The 26,824-nt window shown below is 41.3% G+C and overlaps 1 protein-coding gene across 2 annotated transcripts in view; it reads right to left on the bottom strand.

Annotated features, from left to right (window-relative positions):
* The window catches only part of ctdp1 (CTD (carboxy-terminal domain, RNA polymerase II, polypeptide A) phosphatase, subunit 1), a 324,193-nt gene that overhangs the window by 272,568 nt on the left and 24,801 nt on the right, over nt 1-26,824 (bottom strand). For both annotated transcript variants that reach the window (XM_059972529.1, XM_059972536.1), the window contains exons 2-5: nt 14,647-14,730; nt 9,781-9,874; nt 7,464-7,592; nt 5,934-6,084 (exon numbers count right to left, since the gene is read on the bottom strand). In XM_059972529.1, coding sequence (XP_059828512.1) covers nt 5,934-6,084; nt 7,464-7,592; nt 9,781-9,874; nt 14,647-14,730 — 458 coding nt within the window. The remainder of the gene's footprint in view (nt 1-5,933; nt 6,085-7,463; nt 7,593-9,780; nt 9,875-14,646; nt 14,731-26,824) is intronic.

Consider the following 26,824-nt stretch of genomic DNA (forward strand, 5'->3'; position numbering starts at 1 on the left):
ACAACTACTTCCTTCAAACATCTGCTTCTCGAACCAACCAGCATAACTCTGATCACCACCTCAGCATAGCAACGTTAGGATCATTTTGCACTACAATGGACTTTGGTTTCTCGTGTTCTAATTCTGTTTTATATTGCATAATTTATATACAGTTTATGTTTTTCTTGTGAATGTTATATATCTGATGCTATGTGCCTGTGACACTGCTGTAAATTTCACACTGCATCTGTGCATACACACACTTGTGCAAATGTCAACTGACTCGACTTTGATATGTCAACTCTGGATTTAACTTCCCCAGGTGCTGCCTGACACGCCGAGTTCCTCCTGCTCAAGTGCTCCAATCTAGCTTCCACAGTTCCTCTTCTCTTCAGCTCTGCATTTATCCTAACAAGCCTGTTAAGAATTTTGCTTATTTTAGTGAGATCACTCCTCATTCTTCTAAACCCAAGCCCATTTTGCATTGTCAAACTCATCTCAGAAATCACTCTGGTGAACCTTCACTGCCGTCCCTCATTGTAGGGATATCCTTTCCCGGGTAGCGAGGCCAGACGTGTTCACAATATTTCAAATGGTGCTCACTAGATTTCAGTATCAAATCAGTGAGATGAATTCATTCTTGTGCTCAAATGGTCATATAATAAATTCCCACACAGAGTCCTCATTGCTTTTGGTATCTGTTAACATTCACTGATTGCATACAAGGACATCCAGCAATGCAAAGATATAAAATCAAATTCCAAACAGCTTCAAAGATATTAGGCACTTTCCATACATCAAAGATGCAGAGATTTAAAAATGTTAACTATTATTACATAATGCTGAAGATGACTGTCAAATGAGTCCAAATGACAAATTGTTACTTAGCTCATGATAATTTGACAATTGAAAACTTTAAATGTCTTAGAATTAAGCAGCATTGCAACTCATTTCATTTGCTTCTGCATACAGGATGAGGAGAAATTAAATGTATATATATTTTCCTACAGATTGAAGTCCAGAGCACTTTCAAGTAAAATAATGAAGGCAAACCTAATGAAGTACAGATGCCAGAAGTGGGTGGCATAAATAGAAAATGTTGGAAATCTTCAGATCACACAGCACCTATTTCAGGACCTTGACCTTGTCAGAACCCCGAAATATTGTGGGCACAATACGATTTTAAGGAACAAATAATTCAGGGAGGGGAAGAAAGAACAAAAGGGAGAAAAGAGAACAAAAAGAAAGACCTTGTGTAACGAGGAAATGAAAGAAATTAATGAACAGCAGAATTATTCCTAGCATTTTTAGTAAACATTATCACAAAGACAAAATGTTCACCCAACCATGAAAATGTTTTGACATCTCTCTGTGTAATATCTGTTCCTCAGTGTGGGCTGGGTCACAACTCAGATGTGATTGCTTTCATTTTGGGTGGGAGGGTGAGTTCTTGGATGACAACGTTACACTGAAAGTTACAACAAACTTATACAAAAAAAAAATTCAGTATGTTTTACATACCCAGCAAAATTTCTGTTGCAGTAGTGACTACTCAACCAATTTTCTCAGCAACTCACATGGTTCTTGCAGGGAACCATCAACTTCCCTTGAGTTGCACAAAAACCATCGTAGTTGTAGAATATACTTCTGGTGCTACTTGGACATGCCTTCAATGATGAACCCGGGGTCCTAGGGTGTTTTGGATCTTTAATCATCAGATACCCTCACCTGGGTGACCCAGCCGAAGGTGATCAGCCCCAGACTTGTGTCCAAGTGGCACACTAATCCACGGATCCCCCTTCCAGATCCACAAGGCCTCTTCAGCGGCATTCAGAATGTTCTTGGTGGCTCTTCTGCACTGCGGTCCTTTTACTCCAAAGGAGTTTAAGAGTCCACTGTGATGAATGGCCAGCGAAGCTCCGGCACCCAGCTTTGACTGGTTCATGGCGAGCTCTCCAGCCATTGCTCCAGCATTCTACAACAACATGTGTATTTAGCCCTCTTGCGCTCTTCAATCCGGTCCTCCCAGGAGGCAGTAGGTTCCAGCAGGAACACTTGCTTTGTAGACTCCAATATTAAAACCATGTCTGGGCGGAACAGAGTGGCTGCAATGTTCTCTGGGAACTTCAGTTGCTTCCCTAGGTTGACTTGGAGCTGCCAGTCTCGTGCAGTGGCAAGAAGCCCTCCCGAGGAGCTCGCTATTTATCAAACAAATGCTTTTAGATAGCTGAACTCACAAAGCTACTCCAAACTTGGAGCATCCGCTGCCTTCCACTCTTTCCATAGCAGAATCTTTAGATTGATTTGTAATAGATCACTGAGATTTAAAAATGAACTGTAACTTGACTGGTTAATTAAATTTTTAAACTCCCCTCCATGAACCTCTCCACCTCCAGTACACTAAATTGTTCCTTAAGACCTACATTTCCACCTGCTCCAGTGTCTCCTTGTGAGAACTTATGACCTATAGGTGTTTGGGGAAAACAATGACTGACCCCAATTTGAACACAACCTCCCCATCACATCCCCCAGGGGGATACAAGCAGAGAAACAGCAGGCTCTTTGTCACAATGATTATCAACCACCCATGTGCAAGAGACGGCAGATGCTGGAAGCTAGAGAAACAAATATACCACTGGAGTAATCTGCGCTAATTCTATATGAATCCAAATTTTATTCTCCCCACATTATCAACTCCATCTGCAAGCCCTCCCTGATTCCGCTTCTCACTTATAATTTACAATTCCAAGTAACCTACCAAACCATACATCTTTAGGATGTGGTAGGAAACCAGAGCACCCCAGGGAAAACCCAGTCACCAGGATTGCAACCACTCTCCAGGCAGACAGCAGGATTGAACCACGTCACTGGAGTGTGAGACACAACTTTACTGTCAGAGCCATGCATCTGTGTTCAATCTGCATTGTATTCTGTGCTGCGCGGTTTTCTGTGGTAGCTAGTCACGGGAGCGAGGGTGTGGTAAAAGCAAAGGATTTAACTACACATTCATGCCTTGTTCTGGGCAGTTTAGTTTCGGGGCTGCCAGGTGTCATATTTTTTGTTGAATACTTAATTGCATCACTTCAAGATTGTGTGTTTTGCTAGTTGCTAATAAAGGATCAAATACATTTCTTCAGCTTTTTGGAACATTACTATTGGAGTGATCAGAGGGTGCAGCATACAAGGGTAATTCCCCACATGGTTGCCCGCAGTGGCATTGGCTTGTTCGAGCTGCCACTACGTTTCCTAACACCAACTTGTTTGACCCCTGCTCATTCTTGTAAAACAGCTAAATATGACAGTACCAGAGTTATCATGTAAATGAAAGTTGTTGTTATTGACACTACCTGCACTAAGCAAGGCTGACAGGCAACAGATGGAGCACAATTGAGTAAACTCAGGTGACAGTGGTACCAATGAGTTCAGATCCACATCAACTGAACAGATTAGTTGTCCATTCTCACTTATTTCATTATGACACAAGAGAATTGAAATTGAATTGACTTTATTTCTTACATTCTTCACTTACATGATGAGTAAAAACCTTTATGTTATGTCTCCATCTAAATGTGCCATGTGCAATCATAATTTAAAATAATAATATTACAGTCAATGTAATGTAGAGTACATTTGAATCCGTGTGAGTTCTATCAGCGAAGACTATTTGGTTCTTCGATTCTATAACATCTGACTTTTACCATTCTCCTACTTGACTCCCATAACTTATTTTCTCTCACATTGCTCTCAACTGCCCCAAATTCTCTTGCCTCCCCCTTCCTACATTAGATTAAACTTATAGTGGCCAGTTAATCTACCAGGCACGGGAGAAAACTGCTTTACATGGTGAAAGTACATGAACTTACAAAAACATACAAACTCCACACAGCACAGAGGACAGGATCAAACCTGGGTCACTGGAGCTGCGAAGTAGTAGCACAAACAGCAGCGTCAACACAGTATCCATCGATTAACTGTTACCTGCACAAACTTGCTGGGTGTAACTGCCAAAAAGGCTTCTCACTTCAAGCCAATGAAAAGACCCAAAGTAGTATTTTGACAATTAAAGAACATTTGGGCAATGCTTGGTTGTGAAAGAGGCAACAGAAATAGAAGTCTTTTTTTGTGGTGTTCAGCTTTGTAAACATGTTCCCATCTCTATGAAACTTAACACTTTAATTACCATCACTCCTCGGAACTTAATCTCAAAGGCGAATCACTGTCCAAAATAAAACTTCCTTGGAAAAATTGGAAATACACAAATCAAGAAAGGACATGCCTTTCCAAGACAGCTTCAATTTACTTTTAAGTAAAACTACTTTTGTCAAGGGATGAAATGGCACAGTTCCGCACATTCTAGAGGTAATGGGTTAAAATATATCACAGGTTGCCTCTATAACTTCGTGAAGTCAGTTATTATTATGGAGAGGTAGTGTCTACATTCAAAATAGGATAAGGCCATTCAACACTTGATGTCTCATCTGCCAGTGAATTAGGTCGTGCTACTATACCTTCGATCAATCCCAATCCAATAATTTTTAATAATCTTGCCTTTAATAATTTGGTTCTGATGTTTTCAAACCAAGTGGTTTCATTAAAATTTACAAATTTTCTTCAGCTACTTGTTAAGGAATTTGTTCTCCAAAGTGAATCAGTCTTGAAAGGTAGCCTTGACAAAAGCTTGGTGGGCCAAAATATTATCATCTTACTAAAATCTGACAATTCATCACCAGGTAGGAGTCTGTATTCTGAACCAGGAGTCCAAAGTGATGCATGCTTCAGAATGAAAGTCACCCTCCGGGCTCTGCAACTAACGCCGATGGCTTAGGGCCAGATGCTGTCTTGTACGGAAGTGAAACAGTACAAATGAGAATTGCCACAGTTCCTGGACATGACTATAGGTCAGCAAATAAAGTGACCACACAAAGATACCCTCCCCAATGTGAGAATTTCCAAACTTGTCACTTCATGTAAAGCAACTAAATGAAAATTTACTATTGGGTGCTGCAATTAAGAACAGATAATGAAATGCTTCACAATTCTAAACCAAATTCTAACCTTGCAGACATAAGAGGCTGCAGATGTTAACATGTGGAGCAACACACAAAAAGCTGGAGGAAATCAGTAGGTCAGGCAGTATATAACAGTCATTTCCCCTCTATCATTCAGACCAATGAAGGGTCACAACCAAAAATAAAACACTGATTGCACATTTCTCCCCTTAGATGCTGCATGACCCTTTAAGTTTCTCTAGCTTTTCAGGTTCCCACACTGGTCTCTATATTTAACCAGACTCCTTTGGATGAACTTAAATGTTACAAGTTCATTCCTAAACAAGGGAAATAACTGGAATCTGTGTTACATAACAGGACACTTTGCTGCATTCCATTAGTATCACACACAACAAAATCTTGTGTTTGCACACAAAGATGCCCCAATTCTCAGAGGCAAATGTCAACATATCCACCCCAGCCCACCATCCTCACACTATATTGAACATTAGTTAAAAGCAGCAGTAACAGTATTATCAACTCAAACCCTACTCGAGGTTATAAGGGTCAAGGAGAGAACATCACTGGGCATTACCACTGGACAGGACCTGAAGAGAATAGTGGCCAGACTGGGCACATGACAGGTAGTGACACACAAAAGATTGCAAATGCTGGAATCTCAAGCAACAAAAAGCTACAGGCAGCATCTGAGGAGGAAAATGGACATTAAAGACCCTTCATCTGGACTGAAAGAGTAGAGGAATTGCCCTTCTAATCTGGTCTGGCCAATGTGACCCCCTACCCTCTGACCCTTGATCGACCTCCAGTATTTAATTCAGGTGGTAACCAGTGGTGGGCAATGTCTCTCCTGCAACATCCTGTTAACAAATCAGTTTTTAAAATATTCCCAAGTTTTGATGCTACTCTTGAGAGGTTAGAAACTGCTGTCCACTTTTTCCTACGTACCTGCAATGGTGTGTGCATACAGTCTGCTCCCGAAGGTGAATACGTGTAGCTCGTAGAGTTTTGCTATTTTTTCTAGAAACTCTTTACAGTGCGGTCTCAGGCGTGTATGCAGCATTGGCTCTCCTCTGCCCAGCTGGAAGTGAAAAATCCCCTGCAAGCAATAACAGAAAACAGCACAATTAAACTCTAAGGGAACAGACATGTCCACAATCAATTTTTCGATCACATGCACCATACTAATCACCCACTAATCAACTCATAAGACTGGGCAGAAGGTGAGTTCTGCATGGGCCACACAGCTTCTGACTAACTGGATATTCATGAAAGGGCTTGCCAAGGGACCTACAGAGCAGACTTAACACTGGGCACAAAACAGCTTTAAGGAGACACTATAATTAACATTCAGTGTTGTAATGTATGAAACACAGTGTGTATCTGTGCTCAGTAAACTTTCACAGACTGATCACAGTGATGGCCAGAGATTGCTCTGTTGGTTGTGGTCAGGACACACGTGTCTACGCTTTGCCAAAATAGTGCTTTAGGGTCCAAGGTATTTCTCCACAAGAGCAAAAGGGGCTTCAGTTTCACCTATCAGCTATGAGCTGACATTCCCAACAATGCAGCATTCCCTCAGTACCACAACAGCTGTCAGTCTGTGCTGAAACCTCCAACTACTCACCCTGACCAAGAGAACAGAGTGCTAATCACTGGATCATAGCCAACGCCATTGCTGGATCTGGCACTTTTGATCCAGAGGCTCTCCAGAAGTCCAGAACGAGGCATAAAATTGGTGGTTACAGCCATTTTATTAAGTATCAAGAAAAAGTTGTAGTCATCTCATATTCAGACTAGAAATAAACATCCCAGTGAAAGCAACAAACCCATTAAACATCCGGATTCCAGTGATGTAACATTTGCTGCAGAAAAGCTGAGAAGCTTCTGGAAAACTATAAAATCAGCAGTATAATTTCTGGAACGTTTATTGAACAATTACACGTAGATAATAAAATCATAAACTAGCATAGGAAAGTTAAACAACAAGAAAATTAACTATTCTACACCCTAATCCAATTTTGCTTTGTTAATAACCCCAAACAAAGGTATTCTTCGAACTTTTCTAATCCAGTGTCTGGTCAGCAGACTTCTCATCACTTCCCTTGGCATGATTTTACAGTGGCCATGACTTCGGTCAGTACTCCCCTGCAAGATTTCTGCTTTAAAAATGTGCCCTGCCTGTGAGATCACAACTTCATTATCAATACAAAAAGAGAAGGACTATGCAGATGTTTACAGGTATTTGCAATTACCTGAGAGCATCAGATAGAGTACAAATAGCTAAGACGGAAGTACCTGATGAAGCATCTTCACCTGAAATGTTGACTATCCATTTCCAGCCTCTCTGTCCAGCACATAATTCTCTAAGACTTCCGCCAGCTCCAGCAGGATCCCACCACATCTTTCCCTCCATTCCCCCTTTATTCACCATTCCTTTATTCTTCCTGGGTTTGTATACACTCAGAAAGAACTCACCTTGTTGGACATTTTCTGGCACAGCTGCTCTGTTGTGTGGATTAGGGTCTGATCCAGATCCACCATCAACACTAGCTTTCGGTTCTTATGTAGCCACTGCTGGTCCTCTCGACCCAATTGCTCAGCTTGCTGTGTGGTAGAGGTGATAAGGCGGAGCGGTGGGGGCGGGGGGGGAGGGGTAAAGAAAAGAATTTTTTAAAAATCTAAACCCATGTTAATGTAGCACGTACAGAGAAACAACTTTGCAGCACAGTAAAATGCCTTTTAATCTCCATATCCATGACTGACTTTGCACTCTGTTTAAGCCTCCTCCAACTCTAACATTGGCATATTTTTCTATTCTTTTCTCCCTCATGTGGCTTTCTGTTAAAAATCCCTGGTAAATGCCTCAACCAAATGACACCCATATTCTCACTATATTCTGGGCAAAGAACTTCCCTTAGACAGGGGTTCCCAACCTGGGGTCCATGCTTAACCGTATTGGTCCATGACATAGAATAATTGGGGAGCCCCTGCTCTACAGTTTTTGACTTAACAGCAATTGTCTTAAATTTACACCCACATATTTTGGACACCCTATAACTGGACATATTTTCTCTAGTTTGTCCTTTTCAATACATAACAGGCACACCTCTCTCCACATTAGCAGTTTCTACAGGAGGTACTGTGTCAAGATGGCAACAGCTATCAAAGATCTTCTTGCAAGTACCACTGAATGCTGGACAGAAGCCTGAAGTCCCACACCACCATGTTCAAGAACAGCTACTTCCCTTCAACAATTCAGTTCTTCAACCAACTAGCACAACCCTAATCACAACACTGTGACCACTTTGATTACTTAGAACGACAATGGATTTTTTTTGCTCTAATTGTGTTCTTGCAAAAATGGTTTAATTTAGTTTAATTTATGTTTTTCTTGGGAATGCTGATTATATGATGCTATGCACCTGTAATGCTGTTGCAAGTAAGATTTTCATTGCATCTGTGCGTATATGCATTTATGCATATGACAATAAATTCAACTATTAAACTCAACTATTGACTATTCAATCTCTTCATACATTTTACAGGCCGCTTTCAAAGTATTTTCATTTCCTGGGAAATGAAGACATTCAATGTTCCAAGAGAGTTTGACCATCAGTCTTCTACGTCAACTTTTTCCCGCTCTTTGAATTATAAAAGAGAAGGGCACGGTGCAGGATGAGACCATTCGACACACTAGTCTGAGACAGATCCATATTTCCTCCTTCGAGCAGGAGCGTAGCATTGTGTAATCCATAAGCACGCCAGTGATTGCCAAGCACTTGAGAATGTCAGAAGAACCAGTAATGTGCAGCACAACTATCCTGTCCAACTTTCACTGTTAAGTGAACTCCCTTCACCATATATATCGGTGGTACATTGTGAAGAAGTAGGCAGATCACTGCAACAATGGAATGGCTTAAAACCCATCAACTCTGAACGAACAGGAATATGTTTCATGGCTGGTATGAAATATGGAAGAACTTAAGGGCAAAATAAGGCAAGTGCTGTTGGAAAAAGAATCAGGATAGGTTATTCAATGTTTTGAATCTGTCCTACAGTTTAATCTTTTATCTTGACATCAATTGATATCCACAGTCATGCAAGTCTAACGGTTTCAAAATTCCTATTAACTGGTTGTCTTCTACTCTCACCTATGGGGGAATCAAAGCGCTTTCTGATTCACTAAACGGCGCATCTTTCATTTTAAGGTGCCGAGTTCTTACTCTGTATATCACACTACTGTGACACAATCAATAGGAACACAACCTTTGTTTTGCAGCCTATCTTCATAACATAGCCCGTTAAGCACCAGGCATCGTTTCCAGCAAAGCTGTCTGTGGAATGATGCAAAAGAGAAAGGAGCAAAAATGAAAACACTGCCGGAAACTCTGCAGCAGTGAATACAAAAATTTAGCATGACTTTCAAAAGGATTGGAGGAAAAACAGCAAGGAATAAATTATGCTGGGAACGATGTAGGTAAGATTTTTTTTATTTGCAAATTACTTGGATAAATAAACATGCCAATTACTGCAATCTCAAACGTCAACTGGGACAGCCTCAATGCTAAGCAATTACCGAGCAACAGCACCACCTACTGATCAGGTCAGGTACTCATGACAGTGCAACCTACTGGACTGGGTAACAGAAACAAGAAATTCATAGAAAGATTAATTTGAAGACTGTTCTAAAAAGACACCAGCAAGAGCGTGGGCAGTAGGAGATAAACTAAAATGAGAGATCAGGAAAGAAAGGCAAAACAGTGATATACAACTTTAATTCCACTGGACTCACCTCAGAGCTCACCATCAATTCTGGAACACTGTGAACCATGGAAACTGTTGCTGTGGCTACTGGTGTTGTTTGCTTCCCATTTTTCTTCTGTAATCTGAAGACAAGAATGAAATGAAGGACGAATTGCCATTCAAGCAGAATTGGGTCAGAGGAGAAATCTGTTGTCTGCCACAATATTCTCAAACCCCCTTAACAATGCTTCCTGGGCAATGGTTCCACTAATGAATTCAATAACCACCTTATTAGATACATCCAGTCAGAAAGAGGAAAGTGGCATTAAAGCAGACATTATTGCCAACTTAAAATGGTGTATCTACTCCAAAGCTTCCCCGCCTATCTTACTTCATCTCACTGCATCTCTTACTTTCCATCCCTCTTCATGTGCTTTTACTGCTTCAGTTAAGTGCATCTCCATTATTTGCGTTACACATTCCTGATAACCAGTTCCACATTCTAGTCATGCTTTGGGTAAAGGAATTTCTTCCAAATGCTTCACTAGTGAGTACAATTAATATGCACAGTTCTGGCCACCTCATTGTACCAGCAAAAGACAGTAGTCTAAGAGAGGTCTATTAGGTTAACTCCTCAGACATAAGCAAGTGAAGTTAGGTCTACAGTACATTTTTTTAAGTTTAGAAAATTGAAGGGCGACCTTATTGAAATAATACAAAGATCCTGAAGGGGCCATGACAGTAGATGTTGAGATATTTCCACTAGTGGGAGAATCTCAAGGTTGGGAGTTGAGGAGCAAAAATAGTAGTTGTATAGGAACACGCACAATGTGCTGGAGGAGCTCAGCAGGTCAGACAGCATCTATGAATGAGAATAAACAGACGACGTTTTGGGCTGAGACCCTTCATCAAGACTGGAAAGGGAGAGGGAGGAGTCAGAATAAGGTGACAGAGGGGACAAAGTAGTACAAGGTTGCAGGTGATAGGTGGAACCAGTAGAGAAGGAGGGGGTGAAGTGACGAGCTGGGAAGTTGATTGGTGTAGAGATAAAGGGCTGGAGAAGGAGGAATCTAATAGCAGAGGACAGAACACCATAGAAGAAAGGGAAGGAGAAGCACAAGAGAGAGGGGAAGGACAGGTAAGAAGTTGTGACAGGGAAACAAGAAAAGGGAATGGTGAAGGGGGAAGGGGGCAAGAAGCTCAAGGAATCAATGTTCATGCCATCAGGTTAGAGGCTACCCAGAAGGAATAGAAAGTGTAGCTCCTCCAACCAGAGTGTGGCTTCATTGCAGCAGTAGAGGAGACCATGGACTGGCATATCAAAATGCGAATGGGAAGTGGAATTAAAATTGGTGGCCACCAGGAAATCACGCTTCTTGTGGTGGGCAGAGCAAAGGTGTTCGATGAAGTGGTCTCCTGATCTATGTTGGGTCTCACTGACATACAGAAGGCCACACCACGAGCACTGGATACAATAGATGATCCCAACAGACTGGAGATGGCGGAAGTTAGGATAATTATGTGTTAGATGTGAAGGCTTGTTGGGTGGTAGGTGAGGAAAGAGGAACCATACCCCTGGTGTGGCAGGAGGAGGATGGGGTGAAGGTACAGATGAGTGTGAAATGGAAGAGATGCAGGTGAAGGCAGTGCTGATGGTGAGGAAGAGAAGCCCCATTCCTTGAAGGTGGAGGACATTTCAGTTGCTCTGGAATGAAAAGTCTCATTCTGAGAACAGATGCGGCAGAGACAGAGGAACTGAGAAAAGGGAATGGCATTTTTGCAAGTGACAGGGTGGAACAGGTATAGTCAAGATGGCTGAGAGAGTCAGTGGGTTTATAAGAGATATCAGGAGATAAACCAACTCCAGAGATGGAGACAGAAATCAAGAAAGGAGCCAGTGGTGTCAAAAATGGACCAAGTAAATTTGAGAGCAGGGTGGAAGTTGGAGGCAAAGTTGATAAAATTGACAAGCTCCCCAACTCAATGTAGCATACGAGTTGGGGAGCAATGTCAGTGTAGGTTTGGAACATAGACTGTTCCGTGTAATCAATAAAAAGGCAGGCATAGCTGGGGCCCACACAAGTGCCCGTGGCTACACCCTGGGTTTGAAGGAAGTGGGAGGAGCCAAAGGAGAAAATATGGAGGGTGAGGACCAGTGCCAATAGATGGAGAGTGATGGTGGAGGGAAACTGGTTGGGTCTGCTGTCCAGGAAGAAGCAGAGAGTTTTAAGGCCTTCCTGACAGGGGATAGCAGTGCATAGAGACTGCACATCCATAGTAAAAATAATCCAGTCAGGGCCAGGGAACTTAAAGTCATTGAAGAGATCAAGAGTGCGTGAGATGTCATAGATGTAGGCAGGATGGGACTGAACCAAGGGGGATAAAATAGAGTCAAGGTGTATAAGAATTTCTTCTTATAGAGCATGGTTAATCTTTGAAATTTTCTACTCCAGTATGGTTGTGGAGGCTAAATCATTGGGTGTATTTAATAGAGTAAATTTATACATTTTTGAAATATTGGCAAAGGAAAGATGATATTGAGAGGGTATCAGCCATGATAATACTAATGGTAGGCCAGGTTTAGGGAGCCATTTGGCCTCCTCCTGCTTTTATTTTCTTGTGTTCTTAACCTCATTACACAGGTGATCTCCACTTCTGGCCTCTGAACAGAAACGTCATATCCACACCCTTGTTAGCAACCCCTTTCACTATCAGAAATGCCTCTCAGCTTCCCTCTTTCCAGAGAATATAGCTCCACCCTTTGTTCCTCCTGAAAGTGTGAACCTCTTTTAAAGTCATTTCTGCGTTCCCTGCTGTTCCAATGTCCTTTCTATAAATGGGAGACAAGTTCAGCACAACTGAAACTACAGTAAAAGCTCAATGATCTGGATCAAAACCTATAGGAACTCAGCATCTACTGTGAGAAACAGACAGTTAACATTGCACTGTGCATTCAGCTTGTACCATTCATTTCAAGCCAAGGGACATCATAAGGACAATGAGACAGGCTAAAACAAAGAGGGAATGGATTAGGATTTAGGACTGTTGACCTCTTTGGGTGGGGGTGAGAGGAAGTGAAGGACAAGAAAGTAAAGTGAAGAACCATGGAACAATTGTTTACCCAATTTACCCAAGAAAACGCTGCATGAACTGAATAAATATTTTGGACCAGTTGTCACTGTGGAAGACACTAGCAGTATGCCAGAAGTTCAAGTGTCAGGGGCAAAAGTAAGTGAACCTGCCATTACTACGGAGAAGGTGCTTGGGAAACTGAAGGGTCTGAAAGTAGATATGTCACCTGGAGCTGAAGGTGTACAGCCCAGGGTTCTGAAAGAGAAGGCTGAAGAAATTGTGGAGGCATTAGTAATAATCATTCAAGAATCAATAAATTCTGGCATGGTTTTGGAGGTCTAGAAAATTGCAAATGTCACTCTGCTCTTCAAGGAGGAAGACAGGCAGGGAAAAAAAATTATAGGCCAGTTAGTCTGACCTCAGCGGTTGGGAGGAAGTTGGAGACAATTGTTAAGAGTATGGTTTTGAGGTATTTGGAGGCACATGATAAAATAGGCCACAGTCAGTATGTTTTCCTTAATGGAAAAATTTGCCTTACAAATATCTTGGAATTCTTTGAACAAGCAGGATAAACAAAGGAGAATCAGTGTACTTTGTGTACTTTGATTTTCAGAAGGCCTTTGACAAGGTGCCATAAATGAGGCTGCTTAAGTTAAGAGCCCATGGCTCCTAACTTGACAAGAAAGATACTAGCATGGATAGAGCACTGACCTATTAGCAGGAGGCAAGAAGTGGGAATAAAGAAAGCCTTCTGGTTGGCTGCCAGTGACAAGAGGTGTTCCGCAGAATTCAGTGTTGGAACCGCTTCTACTTAAATCATAGGCCAATGATTTGGATGACGGAATTGATGGCTTTGTGGCAAAGTTTTCAGATGATACGAAAATAGGTAGAAGACCATGTATTTTTGAGTAAGCGGAAGGGCTACAGAAGGACCTAAAGACAGATTAGGTGAATGGGCAAAGGAGAAAGGTCAAGAAATGGCAGATAGAATGCAGTGTCGAGAAGTGTATGGTCATGCATTTTGGTAGAAGAAATGAATGTTGAGGCTTTACAAGACACGGGTGAGGCCTTACTTGGAGTACTGTGAGCAGTTTTGGGCCCCTCATCTAAGAAAGGATATGCTGACACTGGAGGGAGCTCAAAGGAGGTTCAGGAAAATGATTGAAAGACTTATTACATGAAGAGCTCTGGGCCTGAATTCACTGGAATTCAGAAGTATTTGAGGGGGGATCTCACTGAAACCTACTGAATGTTGAAAGGCCTCAATAGAGTGGATGGTAGGGAAGTCTAAGTCCAGTGGACACAGCCTCAGAAAAGAGGGATGTCCATTTAAAATGGAGATTCTAAAACGGAGGAGGAATTTCTTCAGCCAGAGTGGTTAATCTGTGGAACTCATTACCACAGGCTACTGTGGAGGCCAAGTTATTTGGTACACACCCAAGGCAGAGATTGATAGACTCTTGATTAGTCAGGACACAAAGCGATACGGGGATTGGGGTCAAGAGTGAAATGCTTCAGCCAATATGAAATGGCGGAGCAGACTCAATGGGCTAGATGGCCTAATTCTGCTCCTATATCATATGGTCTTATGTTCAACCTCTTCAATCATGAACATGTGGCTCTCCTTACCTATGCTGCAGGTTCCTTATCTACCAAGAAATTCACTACTCAAGAGTAAGTGAAGCCTCTAACTCAGGAGAAACAATTACACTTTGGTGAAGCATTCATTAGGTTGAGGCAATTCTGCACCACCAGCGTATCCTACAAACACTCTGCTTCAAATCTCACTGCAGGATGCATTTTATAACAAAGATTAGTGGAGGCAAGGATGGAAAGAACTTACTGTGTCAAGTCTTGACCACACGCTGCACAGAGACCTTTCATGATGACTGGATGATTGCATCCTTCTAGTCGCAGTAGTACAGCTCTGCAAAGATCAAGTGAGAGAAGTCATTAGCAAGGCTGCAAGAGAATATTTCTTTTAACAAAGTACCACTACAGACCAAGGGCCTATAAAAATAAAATCAATACTGCAAATACTGGAGACTTGGACCTGCTCCACATGGAAGAGTTGGAGCCGAAGGGCCTGTTTCTACACCTTATAACTGACTCCAAACAAAAAAGACAATTAGTGCTAAGCACATGATGTACAGCAAGTCAGGAGGCATCAGTGGAAAGAGAAAAAGAGTTAATGTTCCAGTTCAGAGACTCGTTGTCTGAAGTGGAGAAGAGAAATAGCATGAAGGATTATGGGGGGAAGGCAGGAGATTGGGGCTGAGGGGAAAACTGGATCAGCAATGTTGAAATGCAGAGAAGACTTCATGTGCCAAATAGCCTAATTCTGCTCCTATATCTTATGTTGTGAAAATAAAGAGGTAAATAAAGAAAGATCATTTTAAACAGCAGAGAAGGTGATGTGAAGGACAGAGAGGACAAAGAAAATATCTGTGATGAAGCAAGACTAGGCAAATGTTTAATAGTGCAGATAGAGGGCGATTGTTACTTTGTCCATGTTAACTGTTGCTAAGATCAGGGCAACGTGAAATACTGAGTGTATCAGAAACTGAGGCATTACCACAGATGAATGATTTACAGAAGTGTTTTTTTCTGATATGTGATTGCTTTTTACTTAATGCTTTCCAAAGGATAAAGAAACAAAGCAGGTAGATGGACTTAAGATGATCACCTGCTCCAGTACCTCAGTTTACTACTAATCAGTAAACCATGAGGCAATAGAACAAGAAGCAATATTTGGCCACTTATACCTACTTGGCCTTTCAATAAGATCATGACATCAAGCTCAATCTGCCAAATTCCACTATTGCTGGAGTTCAAAGGTTAATCGATCCCTGTCCTGGTTATGCTCAATATCAGAGAATTTCCACAGTTGCCCCTGGTAGAAATTCTCTTCTATTCCTCCTATACTACCATCCCCAATGTTGTTTTAAATGTTTGACTACTTCAGCCAAAGGCCTCTCCTTTTGCCCCAGATTGGCCAGCCTTTCAGTGGCCACTTTCAGCAATCCTCTTTTGGCCAGTAAAGCCAACTATTCATTTCCTTCCACAGAGACTGCCTGACATGCTGAGTTCCACCAATTGCTCAATTCCAGCTTCTGCACTATCAGTGTCATGTTGTCCTTCTCAGAGGCCAGTATCTTGCAGTGGGACTACCTTTCATTCTTCACAAATCCAATAGGTTCAGCCCAAAGTCAATCACTGTCTCCTCACAGCACACCAAAACTGATTCTGTGAACCGGTCACTCCCTTCTACAGAAATCTGAACTTCAGTGTGGTTCCACCACCTAGGTGTCTTTATAAACAGAACACATTACACCTCAACAGGACTGGGACCAATATCCTCACAAGATATTTTGTTGAGGTAGAGTGTAAACTGGTTTGAAAGGGGTCTAAGAACTTTGGAATCCAGTGAGATGAGAAAACAGAAGGAAGTAGAAGCTAGAAAACAAAAGGAAGTAGAAGCTAGAAAAAAAAACAAGCAAAATTAAGAGGCAGAGGAAAACTACAGAAAGCAAAGTTTAGAAAAATGGTAAAAGGATAAAGTAAAAAGGTACTCTCTCTAGATGCATGCTGCATTAACACACAGAGGAATACATGGCACAAATTAGTGGGAATGACTGAACTACCATTACAGAGACATGGCTGCAAAGTGACAGGAGCCAGGAGCCAAACGTTCAAGGGTAATCAACATTCAGGAAGGGCAAGCAAAAGAGATGCAGCAAGTGGTGCCGCACTATTTATAAGGGATGAAATCAGTACAGGGGTGAGAAATAACTCTGGCTCAGCACACCACGAGTAAGTAACAGAATCAGCCTGAGTAGAGCAAAACAAAAAGGGCAGAAAACTTTGCTGGGAATTACTTTGAGGCCACAAATTTTAAACTAAGTTTATTATCAAGCTACATGTCACCAGATACAATCCCAAGATTTATTTTCTTATGGGCATATTCCATAAATCCAATAACCATAAGATAATCAATGAAAGACCTCACCACCAGATTGTACAACAGAGAAAAGGCACCAGCAAGAACCTGAAACTTAGAAATGTGTATAATGAGGTTAATGTAACAATCACTCAGAAATGTAATCTACATAGATAGAGGACAACTAAAGTGAACAGCAAAATGACAGCATATTCATGGAATGTAACAATGGTCTTTGAGGAAGATCTAAGGGCCTTTAAGTGACCATCATTTGGTTGAAGAATTGCCAGGATTCCCTTCATTTATTATTAAGTGACACTAAATCACTTAATTGGGTCAGGACACTGTTGCTTAACAGTTTCTAACTAGCATTAACTGTGTGCACATCATGTGGCCATTAGACACTTCAGTGCACTGAGCAAAGTTTTTAAAATACAGTAGCGTCAGTTGTGTGCACTTGTGTTTAAGAAAAAGTGATCTTTGTTAACGATGTCAATTATTGTTAATGTTGGCTAAAATGTAATTTGCAACTATTCTGCTCACTGTGGTTTCAAGCATTCAGGCATGGAGATGTCAAAAATAGCCGAGAATGAAAATGAAACAATTTCACTATTTCAACAAGTCACATGAAGAATTTGAAGGCACCAGCAATCATCTTGAATGTTACAATGAAATAAATATTTGGAGGATGCAATTATCAATAGCATTGCATGACAGCAGTCCATAACCTACTCTAGGTGTCTGCATTAATTTTCTTCATTTATGGTCAATCATAGCAGAGCAGCGTGCACGTATGCTGGATTAATTCCTGCATTGATAACTAGCAACTAATAGTTTTATAGTGCTGTAATAGTATTGATAATGTTCTAATTTTTCCTGTACCTCATTTAAATACATAATTTGTTACTCAGATGATAGTTGTCTTTTTTTAAATATCTTTTTATCAATTTCTATTAAACTTCAGCTAACCGGGAAAGCTGTTTAATTGGGCCAAAGTGTGTTGTCATATTTCTGTCTTTTTATTTGTCTTCCATGAACACAGACAGAAAGTAGTTAATTCCTCAGCCATTTCCTTCAACTCTTCCTGTCCCCACCACTTTAATTCTCTTGTCTCTGACCAGCATTTGCCCTTACTGTGTTTATTTACATTTTTGCATATTGGTAGAAACACTCAGAGTTTAATTTTGTCCTGTCAGTTTACTCTGGGATTCTATCCTTCCCTTTATCAGTTCATGGGATGTCTTTACCATCTACTGAAATGCTTCTGGTCTTTATGACTACAGTGGATTTCAGTTAATTATTACAAGAGGATTTAAATAAAGGAGTAAAGAGGTCTTACTGCATTTATGAGCTTGAGAGTGTACTTTGAGTACTGTGTGGCATTTTGGTAACTTGAAGGATATACCTGCCAGAAAGCGAATACACTAAAGATTTACTACATTGGATTCAGGGGTGTTTATAAGCCACATGAAAGATTAAGAGTAGTAAATAATTTGAAGAATGAGAGATGACTTCACTGAAATTCACATAATCCTAAGAGTTCAATAGGAGAGATGCTGGGTAGAGATTTCCTCTCGTTGAAAAATACAAAACGAGGAATCACTCAGAATGTCATTTGCTATTTGGGACTTACAGTGCCTTATAAAAGTATTCAACACCAATCCCTCACAGCTATTTCAGCCAGCAGTCTTTTTGGATAAGTCTCTATTAGCTTTTGCACAATGTAATGAAGAAAGATTTGCCCATTCCTCCTTGCAAATTTGCTCAAGCTGTGCCAAGTTAGTTGGGAAGTAGCAGTGGATGGCAACCTTGAGGTATTGCCAGAGATGTTCAATTAGGTTAATGTTCTTTCATCTTCATTTTTGGTTAGTCTATTGAAAATCACCATACTTTCGGATCTCAGAGAGAGGGGATATGTATTCTTATGAATTCATTGAAAACAGGTCATCCTCCAATTTTCTACATCAACAAATTGGGTGAGTTGGTCAGGTAATATACAGTACTATACCTGAGGAAAGTTAGCATTGTAATTAAATGGAATGAATACTTTTTCAGCTTTACAATTTTGAGTTATAATTTTCAGTAAATTTGAGTTTTTTTTAATTTTTCTTTGATTTGACATGATGCACAATGTTTTGTAGATTAGCTCAAAAACCCTACTTCAATATATTTTAAATTTAGATTTAGAAAATCAGACAGCAAAATGTGAAAATAGTTGTGAGGGCTGAATACTTTTTCAAGCCACTGCAGATAAGGGCAAGTTCCTTCATTCAATTTTTGCGATTTCCTACCCCAATTGGGCTGTGTAGGTTAGTCAATGAGTCTTTAAAAATCAAGATTAAGTTCCCTCCCCCCCCCCCCCCAAGAAAAGGGCATTAATGAATATGAAGAGCACAGGAAAAATGGTGATTCTGAAGATCATTCTGAAAATATGATTTGAGAAGCCCAACTCCTGCTCCTAATTTTAGTGTTCTTAGGGATTGTTTTCTAAGAAGGATCCTTCACACAAAATTACAAGGGACAGGGTTCAAACCTAGATCTGCAGCATTTATAATCAGGTGTCCATGACCTAATCAAGATTATGAACTCTGTAAAGCTATAAGAGATGGTTAGAGAAAGACCAACCTATTACAGTATCATGTCGCAATCCAGCAGTCAACTGGGGCAGGGCTTACATATCACCAATAGTACATTCCTTCCCGATAAGCTTAACGCATTCAATACACGTTTTGAACAGAAAGGAACGGGTTATGTCACCACCCACTCTGATAGCCTCCAGTGTATGTGAGGTCAATCTTCCACAGGGCGAACCTGTGGAAAGCATTGGGTTCAGATAGCATCCTCGGCAATGACTTTAAATCCTGTGCGGATCAGTTGGCAGGGCTATTTGCAGACATTTTCAACCTCTCACTGCTTCGGGCTGTGGTTCCCTTCTACTTTAAGGTGGCTACTATCCTCCCGGTACCCAAGATAACATGTCTTAATGTTTACCATACAGTTGCTCAAACATCTACCATCTGGAGGTGCTTTGAAAGGATGGTCACAACACGCATCAACTCCAGCTTTCCAGACAATCTCCAACCCACTGCAACTGAATAACTGAAACAGGACTACAGCGGACACCGTCTTGCTGGCCCTATACTCATCCATGTAGTATCCAGACAGCAAGGAACAGCAACGTCAGAATATTGTTTATTGACTCTGGAATACTATTACTCCAAACTCTAGACCTTAGGAATCAATACCTCCCACTGCAATTTGATCTTTAACTTCCTGACTAATAACCCACAATCAGTAAGGACACCTTCAGCACAATTACTCTAAACACGGGTGCTTCCTCAGCCGCCTACTCTACTCCCAGTCCACTCAGAGTAGCTCGACTCTATAGACAGTAGGTGCAGGAGTAGGCTGTTCGGCCATTCTAGCCAGCACCGCCATTCACTGTGATCATGGCTGATCATACACAATCAGTACCCCGTTCCTGCCCTCTCCCCATATCCCTTGACCTCACCATCTATAAGAGATCTATCTAACTCTCTCTTGAATGCATCCAGAGACTTGGCCTCCACTGCCTTCTGGGGCAGAGCATTCCACATATCCACCACTCTCTGGGTGAAAAAGTTTTTCCGCATCTCTGTTCTAAATGGCCTAGCCCTTATTCTTAAACTGTGGCCTCTAGTTCTGGACTCACCCATCAGCGGGAACATGCTTCCTGCTTCCAGTGTGTCCAATCCCTTAATAATCTTATATGTTTCAATCAGATCCCCTCTCATCCTTCTAAATTCCAGTTTATACAAGTTGCTCCAATCTTTCAACATATGACAGTCCCGCCATTCCGGGAATTAACCTTGTGAACCTACGCTGCACTCCCTCAATAGCAAGAATGTCTTTTCTCAAATTTGGAGACCAAAACTGCACACAATTATGACCTGGTGGGGTCTCACCAGGGTCCTGTACAGCTGCAGAAGGACCTCTTTACTCTTATACTCAACTCCTCTGGTTATAAAAGCCAGCATGCCATTAGCTTTCTTCACTGCTTGCTGTACCTGCATGCTTGCTTTCATTGACTGATGTACAAGAACACCTAGATCTCGTTGTACTTCCCCTTTTCCTAACTTGACTCCATTTAGATAGTAATCTGCCTTCCTGTTCTTGCCACTAAAGTGAATAACCTCACATTTATCCACATTACACTATATCTGCCATACACTTGCCCACTCACCCAAACTGTCTAAGTCACCCTGCATTCTCATAACATCCTCCTGACATTTCACAATGCCACCCAGCTTTGTGTCAACGACAAATTTGCTAATGTTACTTTTAATCCCTTCATCTAAATCATTAATGTATATTGTAAACAGCTGCAGTCCCAGCACCGAACCTTGCAGTATCCCACTGGTCACAGCCTGCCATTCCAAAAGAGACCCGTTAATCGCTACTCTTCGTTTCCTGTCAGCCAGCTAATTTTCAATCCATGTCAGTACTCTGCCCCCAATACCATGTGCCCTAATTGTGCCCACTAATCTCCTATGTGGGATTTTATCAAAAGCTTTCTGAAAGTCCAGGTACACTACATCCACTGGCTCTCCCTTGTCCATTTTCATAGTTACATCCTCAAAAAACTCCAGGAGATTAGTCAAGCATGATTTTCCTTTCATAAATCCATGATGACTCAGACTGATCCTTCTACTGCTATCCAAATGTGTCGTAATTTCCTCTTTTATAATTGACTCCAGCATCTTTTCCACTACTGACGTCAGGCTAACCGGTCTATAATTCCCCGTTTTCTCTCTCCCTCCTTTCTTGAAAAGTGGGACAACATTAGCCACCCTCCAATCCGCAGGAACTGATCCTGAATCTATAGAACATTGGAAAACGAATACCATTTATTGGTAATCTATTGGTGATTCCATTGTAACTTCACCTACAAATTTTCAGACAATACTACTATAATGACAATACTACTATAATTATCTCAAATAATAATGAGTCAGCATACAGGAAAGAGACACAGAGCTTTGTAACATGGCGTCATGACAACAACCTTTCCCTTAATGTCAATAAAACAAACCAGCTGGTCACTGACTACAAGAATGGGGGTGGTGCACATGTTCCTGCCTAGACCAATTGTGTGGAGTTGAAAGCTCAAAATCCTGCTGTAGGTGTGAATAATACCAATAGCCTATCCTGGAACCACATTGAGAGGAGACACAGGAGCAGTTTGGGAGAGCTCTGTGGTGCGCACTGGAATCTGTACTGGGCTGGGATCAGGCTCCTCCCATCGTTCGGTGGAAGAACAAGGTAGAGCAAGACAACTTACCATAAATCTACACAAGCTTTTCAGACTCTGTTTTTCAGAAATGTGCTATTTGTGCTATGTGTTACTGGCAATGCAGTTTGCACCTTGGCCCCAGAGGAATGCTGTTTCGTCTGGCGATATTCATGTATGGGTGAATGATAATTAAACTTGAACTTGATGTCACAGCCAAGAAAGCTGATCAACACTTCTACTTCCTCAGGAGGCTGAAGAAACTTGGCTTGCTCCTGTCAACCCAATTTTTATCGATGCATCATTGAAAGCATTCTGTCTGGTTGGATAACAGTTCAGAAAGGCACATGACCACAAGAAAAAAAAAACTGCATAGAGTTGTGGAAACAGCTCAGCACAACAGAGGAAAAGGCCTCCCCTCTATAGATTCTGTCTGTACTTCTTGCTGCCTCAGTATAGCAGCCGGTGTAATGGAAGACCACCCACCCTGGATATTTTCTCTTCTCCCCTCACCTCACATTGGAAGACAGCTTCTATCCCACTGTTATCAGACTCTTGAGCAGACCACTTGTATGATAATTGGCCTCACAATCCACCTTATGACCTTTCATTTTATCATTTACCCACACTGCACTTTACACTTCATTCTGTATTGTAGTTGTTCTACCTCATTCTCACTCAATGTACTGAGTAATGATTTGATCTGTGTAAACAGTGTACAAGATAAGCTTTTCACTCTACCTTAGTACGTGTGACAATAAACTAATACTAAGTGTTTTGTTTAAAGCAAAGAGCAAGCAACTTCACCCCACAGCAGAGTTGTCTAAAACTCTAGGGCAGAGACTAAAGGCAGTTTTTTGAGGTTTAGAGGGATCTGAAGAGGTGATAAGTGGAAAAGACAAAAGAAAAAGGAATCTGATAGAAGAGAGTGGATCAAGGGAGAAAGGGAAGGAGGAGTGGTATGAAGTTGTGATAAGTAGGTGAGGAGAAGAGGTAAGAGGCAAGAGGAGGGAAGGGAGGGGAAACATTACCAGAATTTGGAGAAATTGATGTTCATGCCATCAGGTTGGTGGCTACCAGGATGGAATATGAGGGGTTGCTCCTAAATCTAAGAATGGCCACACTGTGGCAGAAGAGGAGGCCATGGACCCATATGTCGGAATAGGAATGGGGATAAGACTTAAAAGGGTAGCTGGTGGGAAACTCCACTTTTTGCAGATGGAGTGGAGGTGCTCAGCAATATGTTGGATCTCACCAGACACAAACAACCCCAGCAGGTTCACAGGTGAAGTGCAGCCTCACCTGGAAGGACTACTTGAGGCCCTCAATGGAAGATGGGAGGAGGCGAATGGGCAGGGTGGAGCACATCTGCCACTTGCAGGGTTAAGTGACTGGAGGGGGATTAGTGAGGAGGGATAAATGGACAACGGAAACAGAGGGAGTAATCCCTGAAGAAAGTGGAGAGTGGGTGGAGGTAAAGATGTGTTTGGCGGTAGGGTCTCATTGAAGATGGTAGAAGTTGCTGAGAATAATGTATTGGATGCAGAAAGTCAATCACCTGTTACAGTTGATTAGTCTTTTTCCTGTCCTTTGGCATACAAAACTATACTCGCAGCACTCTTAATCAGTCTCCAACTGCTTCATTAACAACTTAACTCTAGCCTCAACTTATCACAGATCCTTCCTTTGTCCTAACCATCACTCCTGCCACTTGATCTGCAACTTAAAAACTAAATAATATTTTTTTCCCCTAGATCGAATGATGAATCTTCAAATGAAGAGACTAACTCAGTTTTTTCCTCCACAGCTATTGCCTGATCTGCTGAGTGTGGCCAGTCTTTTCTGGTTGTGCTTCAGGTTTCCAGCATCTGCAGGTTGCTTTTAATTTCCTAATTGTACACCACCCCCTCAGCACTGGCACAGAGAATACAGGCCTAGACTTTGTGCTTACAGCCTTCCGACCAGAGAAAAGATTCCTTATAATTGAACCAACACACTACCCTATCACGAAGCTGGAAGGAAAAGTTGACAGGAGTCAAAAGAAACATTGTATTGATATGAACATTTTTGAAAGTTCTTTGGGACTTTAATTTTGGGATGGCACGGTAGAGTAATTGTTAGCGTAACGCTATCACAGAGCCAGTGATCCAGGTTCAACTTATCTAAGAGTTTGTACATTCTTCCCATGACCACGTGGGTTTCCTCCAGTTACTCTGGTTTCCTCCCACATCTAAAGACTACAAGTTAGTAGGTTAATTGGTTACACGGGCATAATTAGGCTGCATCAACTGGCTGGGCCAGAAGGGCCTCTTAAAGTACATGGACAGGGCAGGCCATGTGTAACTATGTAACTAGAGGCTGTTGAAATGCTCGGAGTTCACAACACAAGATAGTGATGGAAGCCCAGTCATCCACAGAAGAAATTGGGACATTTCTGAATATGGGATATAGGATTAATGCAGGAAAAGCAGAATGGAAGCACAGTCAGCCATGATCTCATTGAATGGAACAAGCACATGGGGCTGAATGGCCTACTCCTACTTCTATTTAGTCCTTATATTAAATAGGCCTCAATTTTTGACTCTGCATCAGGTATTCTCTGTTAAACCTTGTTACAATTATGCAACTAAATGTACTAGTCAACAACAATTCTTCTATTCTCCCTCCTCCCAGCACTTTTTTGCTCTAAACACTAACCTTCAATGTTTTTTAATTTCCTCTCTACAGTTCACAATTTTTGAAATATTAAGTTTTTAGAAAAATAAATAAGCGGGGTTCAATGAAGTGATATGCAAATCGTCAACAATCCATTCACTCAATCAACTGATGGTTTCCCTGTACCTTGTCCCAATGGACAAAACTCGCTCTTAAGAGGTTATGTCTGAAAATTATGTGTTGCTTGGGTTTTAGTGCAAACCACAAATATATGGTTTACATATGACAAATTATTACATCAAAATATAACACACCTAGCTGATTTGGCCAGGAGTGCCAGATCAAAGAATAATATCACAAAGTTACATAGACTTGTCAAACATCACACAGTGCTTCAACGGATCACCCCAAATCTTTGCCAAAGTTTTTAAGATACATTCAAGAAAAATGAAGTGGGTAGAGGGTACAAATACATTACCCAAAGGAACAATTATAGATTTTGTCCTTAGCTTGTCTCTTGAGAAACTGTCTGAACACTTTAAAACAAGGCCCAATCAATAATGATCAAAAGGTGTCAGAAACTATGACGCCAGCAAGATAAAACATAATATCCATAATCTGACTGATTCAATATAGTTCAGCACTGAACAAGCATCCTTTCATCCACTGCAGTGTTTGATGTCCCTGGGCCTGTACTCAATAGAACTCAGAAGATGAAAGGGGATTTCATTGAAACCTATTAGATATTGAAAGTACTGGATAGAGGGGACATGGAGAGAATGTTTCCATTAGTAGGATTGTCTAGAATCAAAATAAATGGACACCTCTTTAGAACTGAGATGAGGACAAATTTCTTCCGCAAGTTGGCGAATCAGTAAAACTTGTTGCCACAGCGGGCTGTGGACATCAAGCCATTGAGTGTACTTACAACAAAGGTTGATATATTCTTGATTGGTAAGTGAGCTAAAGATTACAAAGAAAAGGCAGGAGAATGGCTCCAAAAACCAGGCATAACAGAATGGCAGACCAGACTCAATGGGCTGAATGACCTAATTCTGCTCTTTTATCTTACCGTTTAACCACTTACTGGGGTCAAATATGATGCAGTACCCAATTTATATTAACCTTGAGGATTTATAAATATAATCATGGGGGAAAACAGATCTTACCAAATGCTTGTCTGGTTATATCGGGAGTTGTGCACCAAAAGCGGGAACAAGAGATGGCTGCTAGGCTTTCTAAACCTACTCCACTATTCAATACAATCATAGCTGATCCTTTATCTCAATCCCATATTCCTGATTACTCTCCATGCCACTTAACTTTGTGCATGGGCATTTATTTCTCCTCAAATAGATATATTTAATGAATTTATCCATTAGAAGGTAAAAGGATGAAACGTGATCTTATAGAGATGCACAAAATCATGAGAGGCATAGATACGTTGAATGCAGTATTTCTCCCCCACCCCCCAGGTTTGGAGCATCAAGAACTAGAGGGAATGGATTTAAGGTGGTGGGGGGAGATGTAACAGGAGTCCACCCTGAAGGTGCTTAGTTTACAGAATGAGCTGCCAAAGGAAATGGTTGAGGCAGGTACCTTCGCAGCATTTATAAGAGACTCATACAGGCATATGGATAGGTGCAGAGGGATATGGGCTAAACTTGGACAAATAGTAATCTTGGCTGGCATAGAGCAGATAAGCCAAAAGGACTGATTCCGTACTGTATGACAACTCTATTGAACAAACTTAAATCCGCAGAGTCATACTAAGAAAGTTATTGAGCATTCCATACTCAAAACAATTGACTATTAGGAGCTAAGGGGTAACCTGACAGGAATATATAAAATTATGAGGGGCAAAGATGGGGCTCAAAACCAAGTCTTTTTCCCTGGGTAGAAGTGTGAGAAGGCAGCGAATGCTTACAGGAGATTTACAAGGTGAATGGCTTTCTCCCTCACATAGTGGTAGGTGACCACCACGAGGAAGTGCTGGAAGTAGATACAACAGCAATATTCAAACGGCATCCAGACACGCGAGCAAGCAGGGAATGGAGGGACAGAGAGCATGTGCAGGCAGATCAGATTAGTTTGGATTGGCATAGACATTATGGGGTGAATCAGAATCAGAACTGGTTTATTATCAATGACATACGT

This window comes from Hypanus sabinus, chromosome 1, assembly GCF_030144855.1.
Source record: "Hypanus sabinus isolate sHypSab1 chromosome 1, sHypSab1.hap1, whole genome shotgun sequence".
NCBI classification, from domain to species: Eukaryota; Metazoa; Chordata; class Chondrichthyes; order Myliobatiformes; family Dasyatidae; genus Hypanus; species Hypanus sabinus.